At 40.3% G+C, this 25,012-nt stretch overlaps 1 protein-coding gene across 5 annotated transcripts in view; it reads left to right on the top strand.

Annotated features, from left to right (window-relative positions):
- The first annotated feature begins 278 nt into the window (after window positions 1-278).
- The window catches only part of ulk4 (unc-51 like kinase 4), an 84,905-nt gene continuing 60,171 nt past the window's right edge, over window positions 279-25,012 (top strand). For 3 of the 5 annotated variants that reach the window (XR_437056.3, XR_437057.3, XM_006794901.2), the window contains exons 1-18: window positions 279-308; window positions 981-1,121; window positions 1,465-1,564; window positions 1,855-1,994; window positions 2,088-2,250; window positions 2,625-2,726; window positions 2,822-2,905; window positions 3,076-3,151; window positions 4,393-4,536; window positions 5,214-5,407; window positions 5,579-5,648; window positions 5,883-6,054; window positions 6,275-6,335; window positions 6,448-6,632; window positions 7,434-7,480; window positions 7,864-7,942; window positions 14,077-14,184; window positions 22,925-23,008. Coding sequence is in view for 3 of the 5 variants with exons in the window: in XM_006794901.2 (XP_006794964.2) it covers window positions 984-1,121; window positions 1,465-1,564; window positions 1,855-1,994; window positions 2,088-2,250; window positions 2,625-2,726; window positions 2,822-2,905; window positions 3,076-3,151; window positions 4,393-4,536; window positions 5,214-5,407; window positions 5,579-5,648; window positions 5,883-6,054; window positions 6,275-6,335; window positions 6,448-6,632; window positions 7,434-7,480; window positions 7,864-7,942; window positions 14,077-14,184; window positions 22,925-23,008 (1,947 nt within the window). In the remaining 2 variants the exon portion in view is untranslated. Of the gene's footprint in view, window positions 309-462; window positions 507-980; window positions 1,122-1,464; window positions 1,565-1,854; window positions 1,995-2,087; window positions 2,251-2,624; window positions 2,727-2,821; window positions 2,906-3,075; window positions 3,152-4,392; window positions 4,537-5,213; window positions 5,408-5,578; window positions 5,649-5,882; window positions 6,055-6,274; window positions 6,336-6,447; window positions 6,633-7,433; window positions 7,481-7,863; window positions 7,943-14,076; window positions 14,185-22,924; window positions 23,009-25,012 lie in introns of those variants that run through there. The other 2 variants (XM_006794903.2, XM_006794902.2) reach the window with 2 other exon arrangements.

Below are 25,012 nucleotides of genomic sequence, written 5' to 3'. Positions count from 1 at the left end.
TTTGGATTCCAAGCTCCCGCTGTCTGTTGTGTTCACTCTAGTATCCTAGCAACGTGGGAATATACCATTTGGAGGTGGATCAGGTTAAAACTAATACAGCGTTTTCCACAAAATCACAGTTTGCTTATATCTTATTTAAACCGAAACATTTTATTAAATATAATTACTTATCTGTATGCACATATAATGACTATGACGAGAAGATACAGCCTTTATTTCATGCCAACATTTTCACTACCCCCCACTCTTCCATTTGGAACAATGCGACCCATCACTCTTCCGCTCACAAACAGCGGGTCGTTGAAGAGGTAGGTTTCAGGCTACTTTAATGTGAAGTGTAAAAAAAATAACAAGCTCAGCATTAATCGCAAATGTTTTTCTGAGCCTGTGTACAGGCGTGTGCAGGTCTCTTATGATTACTTTCACTTCAACTGTTAACTTTTTTTGTTCAAAGAATGCAAACTACCTGAGCTCCTGAACGTACGACAGACCATGAAGCCCCCGAGGTCAACCGTTATTTCAAAGTTTACGTTAATGTTGCATAACATATATGTTTTTTCCACACATAAAGGTTAATTATTTATTTTAAGCATAAAATACACAATTTGTTGTCTTGTCTTTCTGGGTGAATGTTAAGAGTTCGTAATAAAAGTGGCTGACTCTAATGAAGCTGCTGTAGTAAAACAGGTGTTCCGCTCATTAAAGGTAATCAGGCGGATTGTTTTACAGGTGTGGCTCTCCAACAAATATAGTACCCCACCTTTAATTATATATATGTATTTGGATGTTGTTTATGACAGGATTTCCAGAGGTCCCATTTATCAAAACGCGTCAAATGTGCAAGAGCAGATAATATTCCATACGTACTGTACAACTTGCATGGTATAGTTTGAACTGTAAGGCTTCTGTTTTTCACTGATGGGAAAAAAAAAGTTTGAAGTGAATAATTATAAATTAGGCCTTTTTTTTCTTCTCCACAGCAAATGGAAAACTTCATTCTGTACGAGGAGCTTGGGGCAGGCCACAACTCAGTTGTCTATAAAGGAAGAAGGAAGGGCAATCTCAACTATGTTGCCATCAAATGCACTGACAAAACCAAGAAATCCGAGATTACTAACCATGTAGGACAATGTTTGAACTTAGTAGTACATTTGCTAGTTGTATTAGTTCTATATACCAATAACAGAGTTGTTTTTAACAGTCCAAAGAAGGCTGTGATTAGTATTGATATATCTAACTGTCAATCTATTTTCCGCCTGTTAGGGCCAGCAATCTAAGCAGGGATGATCTCCCTTTCTGAGGCCACTGCTCCCAGTACACTAGCATATATACAGTGTGCTTTTCATATTGAATAAGATCATGTGAATGATTAGTGCATGATATTTTTAGGTGGAATTTGCCATTGAGGTTTGCCGTAAAAAGCCTGCTTTATAAAAGTGTTCTGATGATTCACTCTTGTATTAGGTACGCCTCACCCAGGATCTGGATCATCCAAATATAGCCAACTTCTACGAGTGGTATGAGACAAGTAACCACCTGTGGTTGGTGGTGGAGCTTTGTACAGGTCAGTCATTATTCCTGGCAGTTGTTATAAACAGTACCCGAATATCAAAGAATATATTTGATGAGAACCACAACTTCAAGCAGCTTAAGGCTTAAATTACTTTAATATTTTAAGTTTTTAATAATAAATGTCCTTTCAGAATGCATTTTTCCCCATTACTCATATATATTCAGTGTTGGTATAGTCTGTAACCACATCTTTTTTTAAGCAGTGCAAGGTGTGTCATTCTTTGTTCTCTCTGTTTTTACCTCATGTGCCAAACTTGCATACAAACGTGCTGTAAATTTCAGGGGGTTCCATGGAGTCTGTAATTGCCCATGATGGAAGCCTGTCACAAGATGCGGTACGAAGGTTTGGATGGCACTTAGTCAAAGGACTGAAACACATCCATGAGTTAGGAATCATTTTCTCTGACCTGACTCCTGCTAAGGTTTGCACCTGCATTCATCTCTATGTAAGTGTATAACAGCAATGCTACCATCATATATGAATGTTGTAATATTTCTCTTTCTGTTGCTCATAGATCCTACTTGATGGCAGCGGCATTCTGAAGTTTGGTAACTTCTGTCTGTCTAAGGCAGAGGGAGACACGCTGCAGGATTTCCTTACCTTGTTCTCTGCATCTGAGGAGATAGAGGAAGGAGACAGCAATCAGAACACTGACAACTTAAAGAAAAGATTACAAGGTTAGTAATCATGCTGTTTCTGTATGCTGTCATTTGTTGACTGTATAAAACCAGCTGATTAGAGATAAGAGAGGCTCTAAAGATATACAGCTGTTAGTAGCTGCTGTTGATCAGATGGAAATGTAAGCAAGGACTTAATGTTGCATCCAGTGCTCTGGGTGTGCAACCTTAGGAGAGGTATTTCACTTAAGGCAATGACAAAAACAAGTCTTGTGTAGGGAATATTGTTTTGAAATCTTGGTGAGATTAAAAAAAATAGCAGCATAAAAACTTTTAAAAAATATTATAATATGTTAAGACTATACCATATTGTATACTTTATAGTATCTGTTTTTTAAACTACTCTGTGTGCATTTATGTATGTATATTTTCAGGTTCTACAGCTTACAGTGCTCCAGAGGTTTTGGAAGGATCAGAAACTAATATGAAGTCTGATCTCTGGTCTCTTGGTTGTATATTATACTACATGTACACCGGTACTGATATGCAAACAGACTCAAACTAATGAAAATACTAATTCTGGCCTGTAGTATGTTATACAGTACTGGTTTATATTGTTTTTGTTTCCCAGGTAAACCCCCCTTCTTCTCTGACAACTACACTGAATTGAGAGAGATGATCTTGAATAAGGAACCACCACCTCCCAGGCAGACAGGTGACAAACACTTCCTCGCACACCCACATCATTATATACAGACACAGACTCGCACACAAAGATGTCACATTTCATATAGTGTTTGATATTTAGAAATAAACAGTTTTAACAGATAATTGTTGATTTTGTTCTTGTTGTTGTTTGTTTGGTTAATTGTCTTCTTTGTACAGTGGTTTCTGCAGGTCCTCCCTGCCAGGATTTCCAGAGTCTTCTGAAAGAGTTGCTCAACAAAAACCCCGAGAGGAGGTTAAGCTCATACACACACAACAAACACTTACAATTCTGATACCGTTGCTATAGTTTCATCATCTGGATGCTCAAATGCTTCTATAAATTGATGCACATGTTCAGCAGCATTGGACAGACAGTGGGATTTAATAAATGAATGATCAGTATGAATGAATGAATGCTCAGTGTGCTGAAAACAAAAAATCACCACACCACTACACCACCTGTCTGAACTGACACAAAGCAGTCTGGGTTCATGGAGTCATGCTAGTTATGCCAAAGTCTGACCTTGCCATCTGTGTGCCTTAGCAGAAATTAAAATTCATTATTCATAATCATTAATTTTTCCAGTATTGGGTTGTCCAGTTTTTGTGAGTCTGTTCCCATTGCTGCTTCAAATTTCTGATCTTGGCTGATAGGAGAGAACACACATGGTCCTGTTTTGTTGTAGCCCATCTGCCTGGAAGTTGTAAATGTTTTGGATGCTCTTCTGCTCACCCCAGAGTGGTTATCAGAGCTCTTTTTGGCTTTAATGTCAGGTCAGCACACTCTGGCCATTCTCCCGAGATTTTTGTAATTATCAAGGTATTTCTCAAGGGGTATTTTTGTTTCTCACTCCAGTTCGACAGAGGTGTGCAGACTGCAGTGAGATCAGTAATTATAGAAATACCCAAACCAACTCGTGTGGCATCAACAGTAATGCCAGAATCATGGTTGGAAATACGGCCTGATCATATTTTTCCCAATTCTAATGACATTAACTGAAGCTTCTGAGTGCTTGCATGATGGATGTTCTGTTATTTAACTGTCCTTTTATTTTGCCAATGCATTGCAAGAAGGACTCCCTTTCTAAATTACAGGCCTGTGTAATGGAGCCAAGTCTGACTTGTAGTTTAGTGTAGTTTGATTTTCTACAAAATTACCAAGAAATTACACAGTACTTAAAAATACTTATGCAGTATTTAAAATACAGTATAATACATACAGTATAATACCAGGAATTTAGGCACTACTTAAAATTTTTTATACAAGCTTAAATTTACCTACAGTTTAATTATGTCTTTTTTTTTCTTTTTCTTTTTATAAAAACCTGACTTATTAACCCCTTATTCTTGGGAGATTACTTGTAGGTAAATGTAATTACAATGTAATTTCAAATAAAATAATTAAAGTTCCATTTCATAGGGGAGTTGCTGTACTTCCTGGTTGTATTGTAAAGTGTTACTCATAATGCATTTAATTTTTTGATGTATCTTTAGGATGAACTGGCCACAACTGCTGGCTCACCCTTTCTGGACACAGATTATAAAGGAGGAAGAGGATGCAGAAGAAGGTGAAGAGAAGAATGAAGAAAATGAAGAGGCAGAAAATGTTTGCAAGGAGGTTGTTTCTTGTAGTTTGAGGTAGGTTATTTTTTTAACCTTTTAAAAGTCCAACATATTTACCAGCATTTATTTTCCTTGTTATTTTTGGCTGTCAGTGGGGATGTGAATCGTGTTTGACAAAGGTTGATATCAGAGAATTTAGCTAATAAAGAAACAGCTTGCAGAAAGGGTTCTGTATCGCCATTTTCACTCATGTGCTTCAGCATAGACCTTTTCTTGGCATTATCAGATGGAGCTACATACAAGAACACCGATGTTGGATTAAGTTGAATTGATCATTAAATTTTCTTTTTTTGCCTGCAATATCTGACTGGATCCATTCAAGAATAGTGCAGATAATAGCTGGGTGCATTCATGAGTAGACTTCATGTGTCCTGCTTTCTGCAGGCAGCACTTTCACTTACACCAACTGACCAAGTAAAACGAGTAGTAATACTTTTTCGAAAATACTTTTTCCGTTTACTTTTTCTCTGCTACACGTTAGAAAGGGTAACTTCAGCCAGTGCTCAGACCTTAAAAAGAAGAAAATGAACATGAAGTCTTTTTAGTTCTCACTACCTCCACAGACACACAAACACATGTGACCTTTTCCATCCGTGGCAAGCAGTGAGCCTTGCCAACAGCTACTTAGCCCTCAGTCAGCTAGCTTATGGGATGTCTGAGAAACTAATATCATCTCTTACAACAACTGACAGGCCATGTGACAGAAGGACTGACAGCCAAAATTCTGTCAACCACACATCCTCTGGAGCCTTGAGCCAAAGCCAGACCCTGAATAGTGAAGTTGGAAGGGAGAGAAGAAGAGAAGGAGAACCTGACGATGACTCTAAGTTAACTGGGAGTCTGCAGATGTGCCGCACACTGCAGCCCAATAAGTCATTCACACTAGGTAACATATTCGAATTTGTTTGTGTTTGGTTTTGGTTTGTTGTAGGTCTACATTATACTAGTAGTTTCTATTGTGCAGATCTGATTTCTGCTTATTATGATGTAAGGTTCATCTTTCACCATACCACAGATATATGTGTCTTTAAGTACACACGTGCTTACTTATCTCCAGATAATGTTTCAGACCTGAAGCCAAAGAGTGGTTTGGATGAGGACAGCACTGAGGCCATTTTTCTGCTCAGGTATTCTGTTCTCACTCTTTCCTAGTTTCCCTTACAGAGTTTTGTTCCTGTTTTCAGTGCACAGGTTTACAGATAAATTATTCCAGAGGAAGAATGTGAATCTCGTGTCTCAAAAGTGATATGTAAGCTTTGGACTTACTCTTACAGTAGGAACACACCTAGAACGAGTGGTACTCAGATGTTTATAGTAAACTATACATTGCTCTCCATACTCTTCTCTTCCTGTTCTTGTAGCTCCCGTGCCAACTCAATCAGAAACTGCAGTTCATCTGACTGTCCAAATCAGAACATTGCACCTCAGGTTACTCTCACTACCAGTAACTGTACTGACACTACACCCTGTGTGAAGGATCTTCTCCACACTGAATTTGATCTCACTGTCACCCCAGTCCTCGACAACCCCAAGGTAAAGGCGTGTAATTATATGATATGATGGCTGTTTCATATTTCTTTTTTTAATTCATTAAAATACATCTGTCGAACCTCTGTTAGTCTTTAAGTCTTCTTAGTGGGAAACTTTCTTGCACCTTCTTACATTACATAAGAATAAGACATTTATTAACAAACCTTTACTAGCAATGTAGAAAAAATGGCTACAATTGACTATTTTGAGCTCTCTTTAACAGATTTTAAAGAACACTCCTGTGCGATATGATCCTAAAACCCTATGTGTACCTGCATATTCAGGTACGTTTTTTGAGCTGGCACAAAGTCAGTTTAGTGTCCTGAAAAAAAAGCAAAAAAGTATCTCAGTGTATTGTCCCTGTTTTTATCTTGAATCCTCTCTATTTTCCTGCAGGTGAGAAGCTGCAGTCTCTGAGTGATGAAGAGTGGACTGTCTTTCTATCACAGCTTTGTTCATCCATTGAAGAACAGAGCCACTCCACTTCCACAGCCACTCGATCAAAACTCAACCTCCTGTGCTACCTCTGCTGTGTGGTTGGACATACAGTTATCGCTAACAGGCTGATTAACTCAAGACTGGTAGGAAAACATATATTTGTTTTAGACTCCTGTTGAAATATGATCTGCTGGGTTTCTTGAGAACAGTTGCATAACTGTGCAGCTTAATAGAATGTATTTAATATCTCAACCCTACATGACAGCAAGGGATCCTTAGTGTTAGCTGAGGAAGATTATAGTTGGAAATCTTTCCACTGGCATGTCTACAATTGAATATTTATAATGAGCTATTGTTTTCCAGTTTGTTCATTTTCTACTGACCTTGTGCTGTCTTTTTTTTGTCTGTTTGTTTGCCCTGTCAACAGAGAACTTCAGTAAGAGGATGTAGGTGTGTGGGTCATGCTTTTGCTCCCAGCTAGTCATTAGTCAAGTGGGAGTCATTAGTACCGCACAAGGATGCAGTTTCATAGAATTATTCAGGGCTCAAAAAAAGATACCTCTTTCAATCTGATTTTGGGCACAGAGTTCCTGGAAAAAATGTAAGATTAAGATTAACAAAAGCACAGGAAAATTATATTTAGAATGTTTTTTATTTATGGTATTATTACTGATATAACCATACTTTTTCTATCTGTAATTAAATAAAGTAATGATAATTGTTTTTTATACGGCTCATCTTTTCCACTCAACAATTAGAATTTGAAAAAAGTTAATTTCTTTTTACTAAAACACCAAACACTCTCATTAACAATCCTTTTTGAAGTCACAGTGAACTTAGATTCCATGCTTTGTGGCAATATATCATCATTTTCTACATATTTACATTGTTTGCTATCCTTTTCCTTCTTTCTGTCACTCTAATTTCCTCAATCCTTCATTCAGCTTCTAGTTTTGGTCCACCTGTTGCGACAAGCTCCTAACTGGGACATGTAAGTACACAATGTATGTTTGTTCTGTAAACAGGGGACACTGTAACATTGCTTTTTTTAAAGTGCTAATTTCTGATGTGGCAAAACACTATGATTAAAGAAAAGCTACTGAATAATTAAAAGAAGCACGATTCTACATCCTCTCCCAATTGCTTTTTTTAACATTGTTTTATGAACTGCAGTTCCTATGATTATATCTAGAGTGGTTAAGCATGCTCTAAGAAATTTGATGTTTATACATTTTCTGGATACTGGAAAACTTAAACACCATGACCAGTTTTATAAAATCAGTAACTGAAAATGTTTTTAGAAAATCTTGAGTTGATATCCAAGCTGAAAATTCACAATTAACATAATAAATAAAAATGAAAAATGCTTTGCAGACGGAGCAAGGTTCTCAGAGTGATGGGACTACTGGCTCTGCACTGTAGTGACCTTGGATTGGACAGTCCTGTTTCTGAGGTCAGGAATATACACATATATTAAATAGAGTTACACTTATTTACTTTAGATTTTTTTTTTATTTCCATGTATTCATTTATTTATTTACTTAGGGAGAACAGCTACTGCTCATTTGCTCATTTTTTTTTAACCTTAACCTAACACAATTTTCAAATGTTAGTATAAAATTTATACTAGGGCTCCTAGCTAATTGTCACAATTGTGTAGGTGTGCCAACACAGATTTAAAACCCCAAGACATTATCAATGCAATTATATAGATATTTTATTTATGGAATTTTATTTATTATGTATTAGAAATAAAAGTGTAACACTAGCAACTATAGAAAGAGCAAAACAGTCATTTTATTTCAGACAAGTTATTTAATATGCTCAGTAACAAAAAAATTGAGAAGTCCTGTTTTCTTCAGAATGTTTCATGATCCTCAGACCTGCAGTACAAATTTACACCACGATGTGGCAGTAAATACCAGAAAGAGCACATTTATTGATAAAATTGATAAAAATTTTAATTTATCCACAACAAAATACATAAAGGTTGATTTAGCATGTCTTGCTTAATTTTATTGTGCATGTGGCCATAATTAGTACTTTTGTTTAGAGGCATGCCAACAATAATCAAAGCTTTTAGCTGAGGAAGGAGGAAAAAAACTGTCCTGAAACAAGATGTAGAAATACTTTATAATACCAGTATTTACCAGCTGGCGGCGTTAAAAAGCTACAAGACAACCATAGCCTGTGTACAGTAAATAGGAACTTTAGAGATATCTTGTGCTCTCTTGCTTCTGCTCTCTCTCTCTCTCTCTCTCTCTCTCTCTCTCTCACTTTTGCTCTCATCAGTTCAGTTAAATTCAGAGTGGCTATACTGGCACGGTGCTTCTGAAAAAAATATTGCCAAAGTAATTTGAGTGTACACAATAATAGTGGTATAAATATTTATACAATTTATTTAATCAAATATAAAGATTGATATATAACTGTTATGTATCAGTCTATGATATATCATTTTCGTGTGTCTGTGTTTGTGTCTGGATGAATCCATGTAATGTGTGTGTTTTGGTCATTCAGGGACCCTTGGGTGTGCCTCGCTCCTTGCCAAAGGAGTGTATATATAATATAAAGAGTTGAAGTTGTTACTGTAAACATTGCTGTTTCATTAAACATTAGAAATTGTAGGAGGACGTGTATCTCTGCCCACTCAACTCCACTCTACGCAAAGAGTGACCACTAATGTACTTAGTTAAGATTGTTATTGGTGTGCTTCTAACCCTGGAGTAGATATTCTGCTATAATTTCTTTTGAAATTGGCCAGCTCTACTTCGACTTTTTTTCTTTTCTTTCTAATGTTTGAAAATGGTTTCTTGACATAATTTGGGGAACTGATTGGTGCTTGGAAAGTAGTGTTGTTGTGATAATAGCCAGAAAATGTCTGAGAGGGAGCGGTTAATCTCAGCCCCAGCTCACACAAGGGACTCTTTTCTGGGCTCATCTTTTAGTTTTGGAGGGCTTTGGACTAGAGGGTGTCTGAGGGCTAGATTTGAGGTGATTAATACATTTGAGTGTTCAATTTTTAATTTAAATTTTCAACGGATGTCTGCCTCATTCTGCTCTGCATCCATTTGTGGCTGTTTTTCTGTGTACATGTGCAGTAAAGTGCATCTGCAGGACTATACATGTAAACAATTCAGTTTTTTCTCATAATTACTGTGGTGACTCAGTGGAGCCTTTACTGTACTATCTTACAACAAAAATTGACTGGTTAACACTTTTGCTGAAATTTGGAACTCAAATGAGGAATCAAATTTGCTTTTAATTGCATTTACAGCTTGAGCTTTTTTCTTTTAGTGTATTTACTGCCACGTTGAAACTCCCTGATGCTGTAATGCTCATACCAAAACAGACTTCCCTCTAGTCACTAAGAGACTGGAATCAGCACATTGATTCTAAAAAATAAATACTTAATTTTCAGCCATGACAATCACTTTTCATCAATTTAAAAGGTTTGGTTTGTCAAAGTGAAATGAGCATATATATGTTCAATAGTACAGTGGTTTAGGTGGAAGATTTTAATTTCTCATGGGTCATCCATAAACAACATTTAGTGACCTTTTTTATGAATGTGCCTGTGCACATGCTGACATAGATGCCATGGTACTTACATGGTCATGTTTAGTGTCACAAATGAGAGAAATTAACCTTATGATAAAATATTGATATTACCAGTGGCCATATTAGCAGGAATGTATTGATTGTCTTGTTTTTGTTTGTCTGTTTTTTACTATATACTGATATGTGATTTGTCAGATAATGTAACTTTAAAGCCTTTGCAGATTTGTCATCACTGTCTAGGGCCCATCATAAGCATTGCAGTTTATCGGTTTCCCTTGTTGAGTCATTTCTCTAAAGAGTCCCCTCTGAACTTTCTGTTAACTATGTACAAGCAGAAAGGAGAGACACATTACCGGTGAGACTTACAAAACAAGTAGTTTCTGATTTGTAGTTTCATCATATCAGGCATCATTTTTTTGAGTCCTGGACACTGGCAGACTCTTGATGGAGTTTAAAAAATGGCTTCATCAAAGTAGAATCTACTGGGGGTGTATAAATGGCACAGAGATCTAGCTATGTGCTATTTGTCAGTGATGCCCAGGGCTTATTCTTATTTACCATGGTTTACTGTCGACATCTTACGCCAGAGAACTGTTTCATACCACACCAGTTGTCTTCTGGCTCTTTGCTGCTACTGGGATGGCTGTAGCTCAGGCAGTAGAGCAGGTCATCTACTGATCATCTACTGTTACTGGTGGTTTGATTCCTGGCTTCCCCTAGTCTGCATGCCTCTTTGTCAAGATACTAACCCCAAATTGCTGTCCGATGCATCCCTCGGAGTATGAATGTGTGTGTGAATGTTAGTTAGAAAGCACTAAGAAAATGTGCTTGTTTGAATGGGTGAATCCACATGTTGTGTAAAGTGCTTTGAGTGCTCAGAAGAGTAGAAAAGCACTATATAAGAACCAGTCCATTTACCATTTACTGAGTCATCACAGCAATATACAAAATGGACGACTTTGGCATCGCAGTTTTTCGCAGCATCTTTGTGTCCGTAGTCGTGTGTCCATCTATAGACGCAGCAGAGGTGTTTTGTGTGCTTCTGCAAGTGTGCTTTTTTTTTTTTAAACCATGTTTATGCGAGGACTCAGCAGGGGTCTCCTTTATGACATTGTGTGTGTGTGTGTGTGTGGGGGGGGGGGGGGGGGTGTTTGTTTGTTTTTTCTCTCCTTCTTTTGGTGCATCTGTGTTTGTGTTTGTCCTTATGTTATAGTGATGCTAACAGATGACCAATAAAAGAGTATTTTTCTCTGGTGTGTGTGTGTGTGTGTGTGTGTGTGTTGTCTCAGCAGGGGTCCTCTCACTGATATTCTGCTAATCAGAGTTTTGGGGCTGGGCTTAGTTACCATGGTAGCTGCTATATGCTTTCATTACTCTTCAATAGACACACTCGTCTGTCTCTCTTCCTGTCTCACTGTTCTTTCTTCCTGTCCTGTTTGTTTCTCTTTTGTCTTTCTATAGTGAGTCTGTCATTGTCCTTCAGCTGTCAAATAGAAGTAAATGAAAAATAAATGTTTTGTTTTAATGTTGCTAATGCATGTTTCTTGCTTTCTTAATGTGAGATAGAGAAGCTGTGCTTTCAAAATCCACTACACATGATCTTCACCAGCTTTTCTGGGAGTTTTGCCACAAAAGCTTGAACTGTGAAGGGTTATAGGAAAGCAATGAATTTTAAAAGCTCACAGCAATCCTTAAGAAGACATATTCAGAGGGTAATGGCTCAACAAAGACATTTCTGGATTTCTAAATATCCTTTGTAAAAAGTCTTGTTTCCTAGAGATATTTGGTGAATGTGTTTTTAGATGCTGTGATAATCTGTGCCTGACATTGTTAGTATAAGATATGTGATCCATTAATCTGAATTTAGCCGTGCAACAAACTGACAACCTATCCAGGTGCGCCCCCGCCTTTCACGCTATGACAGCTGGGATTGAAATCCTGGTGTACTGATTTATAAGTCAGTCTCCTCGGTCACCGCTTTATGGGCTTGTATTACCTATTAATTCTGGTTGAGTCTTCAGTCTTCTATAAGGCTAATAGTCCACCGCAGTAACTAGTCATTGCACTGTTTATTGTGTGTGTGTGTGTGTCTGCGTTGTTGTTTATGTGTGTTAATCAAGTGCATGGGTTTGTATTTCCTTGTGTGCATTGATGTGCATAGTTTTCACCTGAAGTGCTGATGCTGAGATAATTGTAAGGTGTTCTCTGGGAATTATTTTTTATATGTCTTCATGTAGGCTTTTTTTTTCTCTACCTCTCCCCTCTCCCTGAGTGCAGCTGCTTGACCAGTTTCTAACACACCCCAGCATATTAATTCCCAACCTTTTCCATTTAGAAATTGTTAGTGGTTTGATCTCACTGAGGGAGTGAGAGTCTCTCTCACTCCCTCAGTGAGATCAAACCACTAATGGCAAAATATAATCGCTTGAGTGTAACTGTAGAAAAACTTTCTGTGGGAGAGAACATGAATATCTGTCACACCTCCTCACCCTAAAATGGACAGACAGAACAACATAGCTAACAGACAGGATTGGTGAGAGAGCTGTAATAGAATCACAGCAGGCAAATTTAAAATGGAAGAGAAGGAGATGTGTTCAACAATACAGAAACTATACAAAACTGGGAGAGAATGGAAACAATGGAAAAAATAAAGAAGAAAGCAGGAACAAAAGAGGAATGAGGCAGAACTTGCATCAGATCACAGAGGGGGAAAGCTGGCAGTAATGCTAATGTCAGGAAGCAGCCAGCCAGAAAGGCTGTGTTTGCATATAATTAAGTCTGTATGTGTGTTTACATCTGAGTTCAATGGGATTTTTTTTTTGTATTTAATGTATATCCCATCCATGCTTTTGTTTTCTTATCTCTGCCCCCCTGAACTGGATGAATAGAAGGCCTTGAGCATTTCCATCCTCTAAGTCATGAAATACACCCTGGACATGTTTCCAGCCTTTCACAGGGCTATAGATAAACCAATTATGTCTTATTCCAGCAGCTAATAATCTTGTCCTTACTTAAAAGGTAAACCATAATATTATATTTTAACTCCATACACAAAGTATTTTGTTACACATTTTTGCTGTTTGTTTGTTTGTTTGTTTGTTTTTTGCATTATACAACTTATACAACAGTTTATTGCCCAAGGAGTATTTGATGTGAGAGCAGTGTCCCTACTGTAGAAACCAACATCAGTGCTGTAAACCTGTTGACCTCATCACTCATTGTTTCTCAAAGTCAAGCTTTGACTGGTGGATTTGTTTGGGAAGATCCAACCTGAGCATCACTCTGGGTCCTGCAGCCTTTCACTACTGGCTTTGTGTTAACCTCATAGAAGTGGTGACAATATTGCATTTGCATGTTCTTTCAAAGAACATCAGTGGATAATTGTTCAGCTTTACTAAAACAAACAGTTGTTAAATGTTTTTCAGGTTAGCATGACATTGTTGCCGTTTTAGTCATCAAATTCTAAATAATATGCATGTCTTCGTTCCTCAAAAGTTGTAGACCAGGTTTTTGTTGACTACAACACTGGCAGCTCCTGGTAGATTTGGACTATAATCCTACACAGTGGGACAGCTTTGCAGGCTTTGAAATTATGATCTCTGTACACAGTGGCCTTAGTGACTTTGACAAAATCAATTTTCCTGTTTTTCCTTAAGATTTTTAGTTGATTGCATTCATGAATTAGATATTTGGTTTTAGCTAAGCTTTTTGTATTTGCTACCTCAACTTAAAAATAATGTTAGAATATAAGAGTTTTGAAGTTGAAATTTTTATGTGCTAGCAGAGCATTGCCAAGCTTCTGGTGATGTCTCTGGGTAATACAGATGCCCCTGGCTTGTATTAAAAAAATAGAATATGTCCAGCCCTAGGGAAATATATAAATGTACAATGAATTGTAATTTTATTGTGCAGATAGTATCATTTTTTTTAATTATTATTATTATTTTATTTTTTTTAATTTTCATGTGATTGAACTTCAATTGAAAATAGAAGTACTATTGAAAGTGTTTGTCATGCTCTTTGCAGGCTGTGTCCACACTAACAGACCTGCTGAGGGAAAATCTAAGGAACAGTAAAATAAAGCGGCTCCTGCTGCCACCACTCGCAGAGTTCCTCTACCTCATCTCCTCTCAGGTACACTTTGAATGTCAGAAGCCAACGTGAAGAGACCATTTTTAAAGAGATAGATATGTTGCAGTTTATTGAAACATGATTATGTTTCCAAACACGTCTATAGAAGTCGGTCCACATGCATACTTGCTTTAGGCATGAAAAGGGCACTCATTGCAGGAGGTTGCATAAGTGGCAAGAACATTACTCGTTTTTTTAACACTCATTCTTTGTGAAGTAGATTTTTCCTTGATTAGAAGAGGTACAACAGAAGATGAGCTGTTAATAGAAATGTTATTTGGCATTTTTGTCAAGAAGAAATTAGCAGATTGGGGCAGGTGCATTTCTTACTCTTTGATTTTATTTTATTTTTTTACCGTTAACCTGCGATTAAAGTCTGTTTTCCATACGCCATTGTTAGGACTAATTCATTAAGGTCTTTAATTAGTCTCAGACAAATTATCTTAATATTGTTGAAGCTTTCTTCTACAATACTAGACAAGGCAGTGGCATATTATGTCATTAAATGACCCCAAACAATTATGTTAATACAAGCAGTAAGGAATACAATGAAAGAAATGATTCACTGGCTGCTCACCTTGCTGTTAACTTTAAGTGGCTGTGAATGTGTCATATCATCTTTCGCCAATAGTTCAGCAGTGAAATTGATTTCTTCAGTTAATAAGTAAAAATGAACACAGAATTGATGTCACAAGCAAGACTGTTTGTTATTTCTTCAGTGGTAATGTTCAGCTTTAGGTGAAATGAATGAAAGTACTCTGTCATCAGGTAATGGACTTTATATCTACATACTAACTAAATTCAGTTGGAATTTAATTGACCTCCAGCCCTGAGAATTAGAGCGAAGGGGGCCTTGTTTGACTTCATTACCAGGGGCACTGCCAATTTATTGCCAGTTAACCTAATTTACCCAGGCAGGTCAATTAAGCATAAGATTTTTATTTACTCAACTGATGGATAACCTTTAAAAATCAATCCGCCCACCTGATTGCACATATTATTCTCTGAAACCTTAAACAATCTCATTGCTGTGTCGAAGCTCCTAATAAATTGACTCTTAAGCTCCTGCAGGAATTGTGTTTGTCCACTGATGCAAATGTGTTCTTGCTCCCACAGAGATCATCTAACCAGCAATTTAAACGTATACATTTTCATTTAGTTATAGTAAAAAATGATCTTATATCAACTTACCATCCCTAAGATGCTCTGTAATGTAGTGTCTTTAGTGTTACTGAAATTTTAGTGCATATATATATCGCATATATATATTAGGGGTGCAACGATACACAAAATTCACGGTTCGGTTCGGTTCAATACTTTGGTGTCCATCCATCCATCCATCCATCTTCATCCGCTTTATCCGGGCCGGGTCGCGGGGGCAGCAGCCTAAGCAAAGAGGCCCAGACCTCCCTCTCCCCAGCCACCTCCTCCAGCTCATCACCAAGGCGTTCCCAGGCCAGCCGAGAGATATAATCTCTCCAGCGTGTCCTGGGTCTGCCCCGGGGCCTCCTCCCGGTGGGACATGCCTGGAACACCTCACCCAGGAGGCGCCCAGGGGGCATCCTTACCAGATGCCCAAACCACCTCAGCTGGCTCCTTTCGATGTGGAGCAGCAGCGGCTCTACTCTGAGCCCCTCCCGGATGGCCGAACTTCTCACCCTATCTCTAAGGGAGATGCCAGCCACCCTTCGGAGGAAGCTCATTTCCGCCGCTTGTATCCGCGATCTCGTCCTTTCGGTCACTACCCACAGCTCGTGGCCATAGGTGAGGGTAGGGACGTAGATCGACCGGTAAATTGAGAGCTTCGCTTTTACACTCAGCTCCCTCTTCACCACGACGGACCGGTACAGCGTCTGCATTACTGCAGCTGCAGCCCCAATCCGTCTGTCGATCTCCGGCTCCCTTCTCCCATCACTCGCGAACAAGACCCCGAGATACTTGAACTCCTCCACTTGGGGCAGGACCTCATCCCCGACCCGGAGTGGGCACTCCACCCTTTTCCGGCTGAGAACCATGGCCTCAGATTTGGAGGTGCTGATCCTCATTCCCGCTGCTTCACACTCGGCTGCGAACCGCTCCAGTGCGAGCTGGAGGCCCTCACCCGATGAAGCCAACAGAACCACATCATCCGCAAAGATCAGAGATGAGATCCTGAGGCCACCAAAGCGAAAGCCCTCCGCCACTTGGCTGCGCCTAGAAATCCTGTCCATAAAAATTATGAACAGAACCGGTGACAAAGGGCAGCCCTGGCGGAGCCCATCACCCACCGGGAACGAGTCCGACTTATTGCCGGCAATGCGAACCAAGCTCTTGCAACGGTTGTATAGGGATCGAATGGCCCGTAGCAATGGGCCAGACACCCCATACTCCCGCAACACCTCCCACAGGACACCCCGAGGGACACGGTCGAATGCCTTCTCCAAGTCCACAAAACACATGTAGACTGGTTGGGCAAACTCCCATGCACCCTCAAGTATCCTCGAGAGGATGAAGAGCTGGTCCAGTGTTCCGCGACCAGGACGAAAACGCATTGTTCCTCCTGCATCAGAGGTTCGACTAGCGGACGAACTCTCCTTTCCAGCACCCTGACATAGACTTTCCCGGGGAGGCTGAGGAGTGTGATCCCCCTGTAGTTGGAACACACCCTCCGGTCCCCCTTCTTAAAGATGGGGACCACCACCCCGGTCTGCCAATCCACGGGTACTGCCCCTGATCTCCACGCAACATTGCAGAGGCGTGTCAGCCAGGACAGCCCTACAACGTCCAGAGCCTTCTCCTCCCACACCCGAGTTTTTGCTTCAGCCACTGCCCGAGCCGCATTCCGCTTGGCCTGTCGATACCTGTCGGCTGCCTCCGGAGTCCCACAGGCTAACCAAGCCCGATAGGACTCCTTCTTCAGCCTGGTGGCTCCCTTCACCTCTGGTGTCCACCATTTGGTTCGGGGATTACCACCACGGCAGGCACCAACCACCTTGCGGCCGCAGCTCAATGCAGCAGCTTCGGCAATGGAGGCGCTGAACATGGTCCATTCGGACTCGATGTCCCCCGCCTCCCTCGGAATGCTGTTGAAGCTCTGCCGGAGGTGTGCGTTGAAGATCTCGCGGACTGGGGCCTCTGCTAGTCGTTCCCAGCACACCCTCACTACACGTTTAGGTGCACCAGGTCTGTCCAGCGTCCTCCCTCGCCACCTGATCCAACTCACCACCAGGTGGTGATCAGTTGACAGCTCAGCCCCTCTCTTTACCCGAGTGTCCAGAACATATGGTCGCAGGTCTGGTGATACGATTACAAAATCGATCATCGACCTACGGCCTAGAGCGTCCTGGTGCCACGTGCACTTATGGACACTCTTATGTTCGAACAAGGTGTTCGTTATGGCCAAACTGTGATTAGCACAGAAGTCCAATAACAAAGCACCGCTCGGGTTCAGATCAGAGAGGCCGTTCCTCCCAATCACGCCCCTCCAGGTCTCGCTGTCGTTACCCACGTGAGCATTGAAGTCTCCCAGCAGGACAACAGAGTCTCCAGGTGGAGCACCTTCCAGCACCCCCCCCAGGGACTCTAAGAAGGCTGGGTACTCCGAACTGCCACTCGGCGCATAAGCGCAGATGACAGTCAGGACCCGTTCCCCGACCCTAAGGCGCAGGGAACAAACCCTCTCGTCCACCGGGAAAAACCCCAACGTACCGGCAGCAAGCCGAGGGGATATTAGAATACCCACCCCAGCCCGCCGCCTCTCACCAGGGGCAACTCCAGACTGAGACAGAGTCCAGCCCCTCTCCAGGAGACTGGTTCCAGAGCCCAAGCCGTGCGTAGAGGTGAGCCCGACTATATCTAGCCGGTACCTCTCAACCTCACGCACTAACTCAGGCTCCTTCCCCACCAGAGAGGTGACATTCCATGTCCCTATTGCCAGTCTTGGCAGCCGGGGGTCAGTCCGCCAGGGCCGTGGTACTTTGGTGTCACGGTTCGATATTTTTTCAATACAAAAAAAATGTTTATGCCTTTTTAATTTGTCATTTATTAAATTTTCACGGCACATTCTGCACCACATCTCTGTGCGTTCATTATTTGTTTGAAGCCATCTCACCTCCTGCAACCACTTTTCCGAGAATACGCGCTTCTTTTGTGGTTCGGACTCCTGACACTTCTTTGGAGGTGGAGGAACACCAAAGTAATTGCTTAAAGGAGCTTCTTCGACATCTTTAAGAGTTCTAAACAAATGTCTGTCCTCCTCCAGAAAATCTTATGTATGCAAACACGTGTTGCAACTTCTTATCTTGTGCGCGTTTTTTATTTTGACAGCGAATGCGCACCTGCGGACCACTTATGTGCAGCCCTGGTTATTTAGCTTGTCGTATTGCAGCCACAGAAATTCTTTTGTCCATGAAACCATAAAGCTGCACTTTCTTTTTGCCTTATAGTCTGATTTGTCATAACTTTTCCGTTTTGTGGTAAGCTTTTCTTTGGCTGTCACTTCTTCACCCTGACCTGTCTTATTTGGCTCAGCAGAACTAAAATATATATCCTGCTGCTTTTACACACGCACTCACATAACGCTCAGCGATTCTCTGCGCGATCAACCTCTCACATGTTTAAGCTTGCTGCGGGAGATTTCACTTGTCATGTTTGCATAGTAAGCTAACGATTGATAAGATGATGTCAGAGGAATTGGTGCGCAAATTATCATCACTCACCAATCAGTACTGTCGCTCTCTACACACCGTTCGCGCGATTGCAAAGTGAAAGCAAAAAACAAGCGCAAATTCAAACGCGATTTCAATATGTCACATATTGATAGTGGCTCACCGATGCCAATGACATAATTACCCAGCTACATTTCTGAAAGAATGCAAAAACATTGACATATATTTTTCCTTCCTATGATAGACCAACGGGCAGGGCAGAGATAGATTTTGGTAGCCCGACTGGAAAAATCGCTAGCCCGGGGACGTCGGGCTAGGGATTTTGCGAGCCCTGTATCTGATTGAGGAATCACTCATTTTTGGAAAAGAGAGTTTATTACAGAGAAATGTCTCTTTCCAAAATAAAAGCTATACTATACGCTTCTTCTGGGCTATACTCTCAGCAGCATATTAAACATATCAGGTCCCCATAAGGAGAATCATGTGCTAATGGCTGTCTAAATGACTCGGGTAAAGTTTGTATGCGTGCTTGTTGTTTTTGTCTGCTTCCACTTGTCTTTGCACTAGGATGATATCGGCGTAAATGTGCAGTCATATTCGTTGTGTTCCCACTAGTGCTGTCAGCGTTAATCTGATATGACGTTAACGCCACAACACGTTCGTTGCACCCCTAATATATATATATCGCATATATATATATATATATGTATATATATTGCAAACTTCAGAGTTGTCAGAGGAACATTATACAGTGGGGCAAAAAAGTATTTAGTCAGCCACCGATTGTGCAAGTTCCCCCACTTAAAATGATGACAGAGGTCAGTAATTTGCACCAGAGGTACACTTCAACTGTGAGAGACAGAATGTGAAAAAAAAATCCATGAATTCACATGGTAGGATTTGTAAAGAATTTATTCGTAAATCAGGGTGGAAAATAAGTATTTGGTCAATAACAAAAATACAACTCAATACTTTGTAACATAACCTTTGTTGGCAATAACAGAGGTCAAACGTTTACTATAGGTCTTTACCAGGTTTGCACACACAGTAGCTGGTATTTTGGCCCATTCCTCCATGCAGATCTTCTCAAGAGCAGTGATGTTTTGGGGCTGTCACCGAGCAACACGGACTTTCAACTCCCGCCACAGATTTTCTATGGGGTTGAGGTCTGGAGACTGGCTAGGCCACTCCAGGACTTTCAAATGCTTCTTACGGAGCCACTCCTTTGTTGCCCGGGCGGTGTGTTTTGGATCATTGTCATGTTGGATGACCCAGCCTCGTTTCATCTTCAAAGTTCTCACTGATGGAAGGAGGTTTTGGCTCAAAATCTCACGATACTTGGCCCCATTCATTCTGTCCTTAACACGGATCAGTCGTCCTGTCCCCTTGGCAGAAAAACAGCCCCATAGCATGATGTTTCCACCCCCATGCTTCACAGTAGGTATGGTGTTCTTGGGATGCAACTCAGTATTCTTCTTCCTCCAAACACGACGAGTTGAGTTTATACCAAAAAGTTCTACTTTGGTTTCATCTGACCACATGACATTCTCCCAATCCTCTGCTGTATCATCCATGTGCTCTCTGGCAAACTTCAGACGGGCCTGGACATGCACTGGCTGCACTTCAGCAGCGGAACACGTCTGGCACTGCGGGATTTGATTCCCTGCCGTTGTAGTGTGTTACTGATGGTGACCTTTGTTACTTTGGTCCCAGCTCTCTGCAGGTCATTCACCAGGTCCCCCTGTGTGGTTCTGGGATCTTTGCTCACCGTTCTCATGATCATTTGACCCCACGGGATGAGATCTTGCGTGGAGCCCCAGATCGAGGGAGATTATCAGTGGTCTTGTATGTCTTCCATTTTCTGATGATTGCTCCCACAGTTGATTTTTTCACACCAAGCTGCTTGCCTATTGTAGATTCACTCTTCCCAGTCTGGTGCAGGTCTACAATTCTTTTCCTGGTGTCCTTCGAAAGCTCTTTGGTCTTGGCCATGGCGGAGTTTGGAGTCTGACTGGTTGAGGCTGTGGACAGGTGTCTTTTATACAGATGATGAGGTCAAACAGGTGCCATTCATACAGGTAACGAGTGGGGGACAGAAAAGCTTCTTACAGAAGACGTTACAGGTCTGTGAGAGCCAGGGATTTTCCTTGTTTGAGGTGACCAAATACTTATTTTCCACCCTGATTTACGAATAAATTCTTTACAAATCCTACCATGTGAATTCATGGATTTTTTTTTCACATTCTGTCTCTCACAGTTGAAGTGTACCTCTGGTGCAAATTACTGACCTCTGTCATCATTTTAAGTGGGGGAACTTGCACAATCGGTGGCTGACTAAATACTTTTTTGCCCCACTGTATAATGTATATTGCCTTAGATCTCTGCAGAAATTTGCTATGCAATCACCCAAAGCCCTTATTAGAGTGTGGGAGGCACATACATTCAGTTTAGTTATTATATATACTACAAAAGTTAATCTAATCTTGGCCTGGTGATATGAAATTGTATTTTTCAATGGTTCTGGCTGTCCTTGATGTACCATCAAGACTTAAATGGTCACGTTTATCTTTTCAAAACTCAGTTTTTCTTGAATGCAGCGTAATTACATAAAATTTTTGGTGGGTATATTAATTGTCTTGAAAAGTCACAAACTAATTCAAGTGTTTCAAATTAACTTCTTTTTGGTTTCATGATGTTGAGTGCATATATCCACAACATTTCTCTGAGTCAACTTCTTTAAAAGGACCCCTCCATGAAAACGTGTTTTAACCTTGACGTTTTTTCATTCCATGCCAGTTTAAGAATTAGATCTCCAAAAACACAGTCGTTTTTTTATTTGGACTGTTTTTAGAGTCTCAAGGTTGGTGGTCTGATGATCTGATAGGTTTTCTGCTTAGTGTCAGCTACATTGCTTCCTGTGTTCTTGAGGCTAGATATACCCTTGAAAAAAAACATAAAAACCTGTATCTTTATTGGGCTTTACAAGGATGAATTAACATATTATCAGACTGATTTTAAATAGTAAGTAAAATTGTGTGTTTTGTTGTCTCATGCTGTCAGCTAACAGTACACGACTGTCTTTAACATCTTAGTTAAGTTAATTTAGCAGCATTAGTGAAAGCAAATGTCTTAATTACAAACAGTTCAGATGAAAATCCTTCATGGGATCTGAGCTCTACCAGCCATGTGGACCCACTTTGTCTCTATAATGGCAGGAGAAACAGTTTGAGTAATGTGGAATGGCTCTGTAAGTGTCCCCTGGTAAAATGATCTTCTTTACTCTCCTGCAGCCCCAGTCAATGACAACGATTAGCTATAGCCTCCAGTGCTGACTTTATCCTCAAGGTTAGATGTAGCCTAGAGCCTATACAATTGCAATGGAACAGAGAATTGTTTGACAAAAAAGTTGAATTAATGTTGAATTGATCTCAATTTTGTGGATTTTAAGACAGTTAGTAAGACAATATAAATGTAAAGCCCATTTTGCCAGGATAAGAAGTAAATGGTAAACATATGATCATGTGAATAACTGAAAATGCAGTGGCAACATTTTTGATGACTGAACATTTAAGTTGATTCACAGGAAAAAATACCATACTAGATTTCCCAGATTAATATAAAATACATGATAATTTCAGGATTATTCAGAATTATGTGTGAGTTTATGGTTTGACAGAGCAACCAAAACCATCAGCCTAGTCCATAGGAAGTTGTTACACATTATTTCAACTATTTTTTGAAATATCATTTACTACTAATACTAATAGATAACCGATTGTTTCTTAAATAGTCAATGAAAAAACACTATTTATAATACTCACATGTACCTTGTTCCTATATTTTTAAAATATTTTGATGGAAAAAGTCTTAATTTGAGTATTGCAAATGCAGTTAAGTAATAAAGATGCCCTGGCTCCTTTTGCACCCTTTTCTTACCCTTTCCTCAACTCCTCTCTGCTGCACTCCGCATCTCCTACACTCTGCCTTTCTCTGACTCCCACTCTACTCCTCCACTGCCCCCCTCCTCCCTTTACTGTATCCCCTCCATCTCTCTTCTCTCACCCTTTCTCCCTCTCTTTTCTATGCCTCTCTATCAGGAGAAGAAGAGAGGCTCCCCAGAGGGACTGTGGTTCGTTCCCGCTGCCGCCTACACTGGCTTAATGAGGAGCCTGCGGGAAGGGGTGAGTGTCTCTGTGTATGTCTGCGTGTGTCTGTTTGTCTGTGCCTGTGTAGCTGTGACTAAGTCTCTCTAACTGTGTGTGTGTGTGTGTGCGCAAGAGTGTGTGGCAGGGGATCCCTGTGAACTGTAATGATGAGGCAGCTGTGGGGGCCTAAAGCGTTGTTTGCCAGCTGCAAGTCAAGGGCATGCAGAGCAGTCACACACACACACACACACACACGTGCGCATTCGCACTCTTACCTGCATCAAACACAACCCTTTACTGCTCAGCAGTCTGACCTCAGCAGCAATTAGGACCCTCCAGACACACATATACAGTAGATGGAGCAGAAACACAAATAGAAATGTAGATACTTCTTTCCTTTTTGCAATTTTTTCTTTCACTTTTTTCTTTTTCTGTCTTATTTCATCCCTTTTTCTTACTTTGCCTTTTACATTACTGTGTGTTTTTTTTTTTTTTAAAGTGAACTTATAAGACTGTAGTTGATTTAACACTAAAATAAAGATTAGAAATGGGCTTGTGCTTTTTGAAGCATATCTATTAAGAAAGTGCTCCTACATCACATAAAGAAATATACAGTGTTTGTCTTTCTAGTATTTTTACACGGTGACCTTTTCCCACGGATTAGGGACACATTTGGTAGACAGTGATATACAGTGAACAGGTAAAAGGAAAGAAGGCAATGGATGGATGTTGTTTTGTCTCTCAGGTGCAGAAAGGGTCTTGCTGTGGTGGCCCACTATAGCAGAATGAATATAGATGAAACCGGTCTGCACAGTTGTCAGCTAGTACCTACTGTTGCTTCATTACCACTGGGAGTGTAGGGGGGTAGATGAACAGAGAAGAGGTGTGTGTGTGTGTGTGTGTGTGTGTGTGTGTGTGTGTGTGTGTGTGTGTGTGTGTGTGTGTGTGTGTGTGTGTGTGTGTGTGTGACAGGAGCGAGGAGAGGGGTGTAGGGGAGGAGAGAGAAGGTTGACTTATTTATCATTATTGAGCTGAGAGAGTATGCTGATGGAAACACACACTACTCACACACAGCCTTAGGGACCAGACACTCATCCTAAGACCCAACCTGCCTCACTCTTTTTCCATCTCTCCCTCTCACACTCCATTTTCTCTCTCCTCCCAGTCTCCCTTTCCCTGACGAGCTGTTTTTCCAGTAGAATAATATTTGTCATCACGTTACAGAGCTGTCTATTTGGGCGAACTTTGTCTCATGGGTTTTACAATTATTGGAGAGATAGTGGTCACATTATATGGTTGGATGTTTGAGATACAAATCCTTGTTTGGGCACCTATGGGCAAAATACTTGTTTTGTTGCTTTATTTTCTTTTACTTGTTAAACAGTAAAACTTGATTAACAATTTCAGTGAAGCACTAAAACGTGTTGAATAGGTTGAGAACTGCCATGGGCTTTCTAAGAAATTGACTGAGGAGCTTTAAGTTAACTGATGTTTATAAATCAAGTTAAGGCTATATTAAAACACCTCCACATTATAATTTCCAAAATCTTTAATAAGGTCCTCTTAAGGAAAACTGTGAAAATGAAAAAAATTGCGGTTCATTGTGGTTGCAATAAGCTTTAGCAGTATTTTTCCACCATGCAGAGATGATGCACCAAAAAAGTCATTAGGAGGAAACTTTACCAAGTACCCCATCACAAATGTCAAGATGGAGTATACAAAGCCAGATCTGGTTAAGATGTTGCTTTAACTTCAGGTTGTGCACAGATGAAGTTAAATCTTAGCTTTTTGTCTACAACTTCTAAAAGTAGGTTTAGAGAAAAAATAATGCAAAATTTGACCATGAGATTTAAAGCATCCTCCTTTTTGGGACAGTTAGTGGCATATGAAATATTGAATGGATATAGAAAACAGTTCCACTAAATATCAGAAGTTTTCACTGCAATGTCCTCCAGTTAGTCACGTAAAGGCCTGGCAAAAACAACACAAATCCAACATGAACTGTTTAAATATAAGCAAACTAGAGATTTCTGAATGACC

Source organism: Neolamprologus brichardi, chromosome 11 (assembly GCF_056152115.1).
Source record: "Neolamprologus brichardi isolate AB-2024 chromosome 11, ASM5615211v1, whole genome shotgun sequence".
NCBI lineage: Eukaryota > Metazoa > Chordata > Actinopteri > Cichliformes > Cichlidae > Neolamprologus > Neolamprologus brichardi.
Note: the sequence above shows the minus strand (reverse complement) of the source record. Positions and strands in the feature narration are given on the sequence as shown.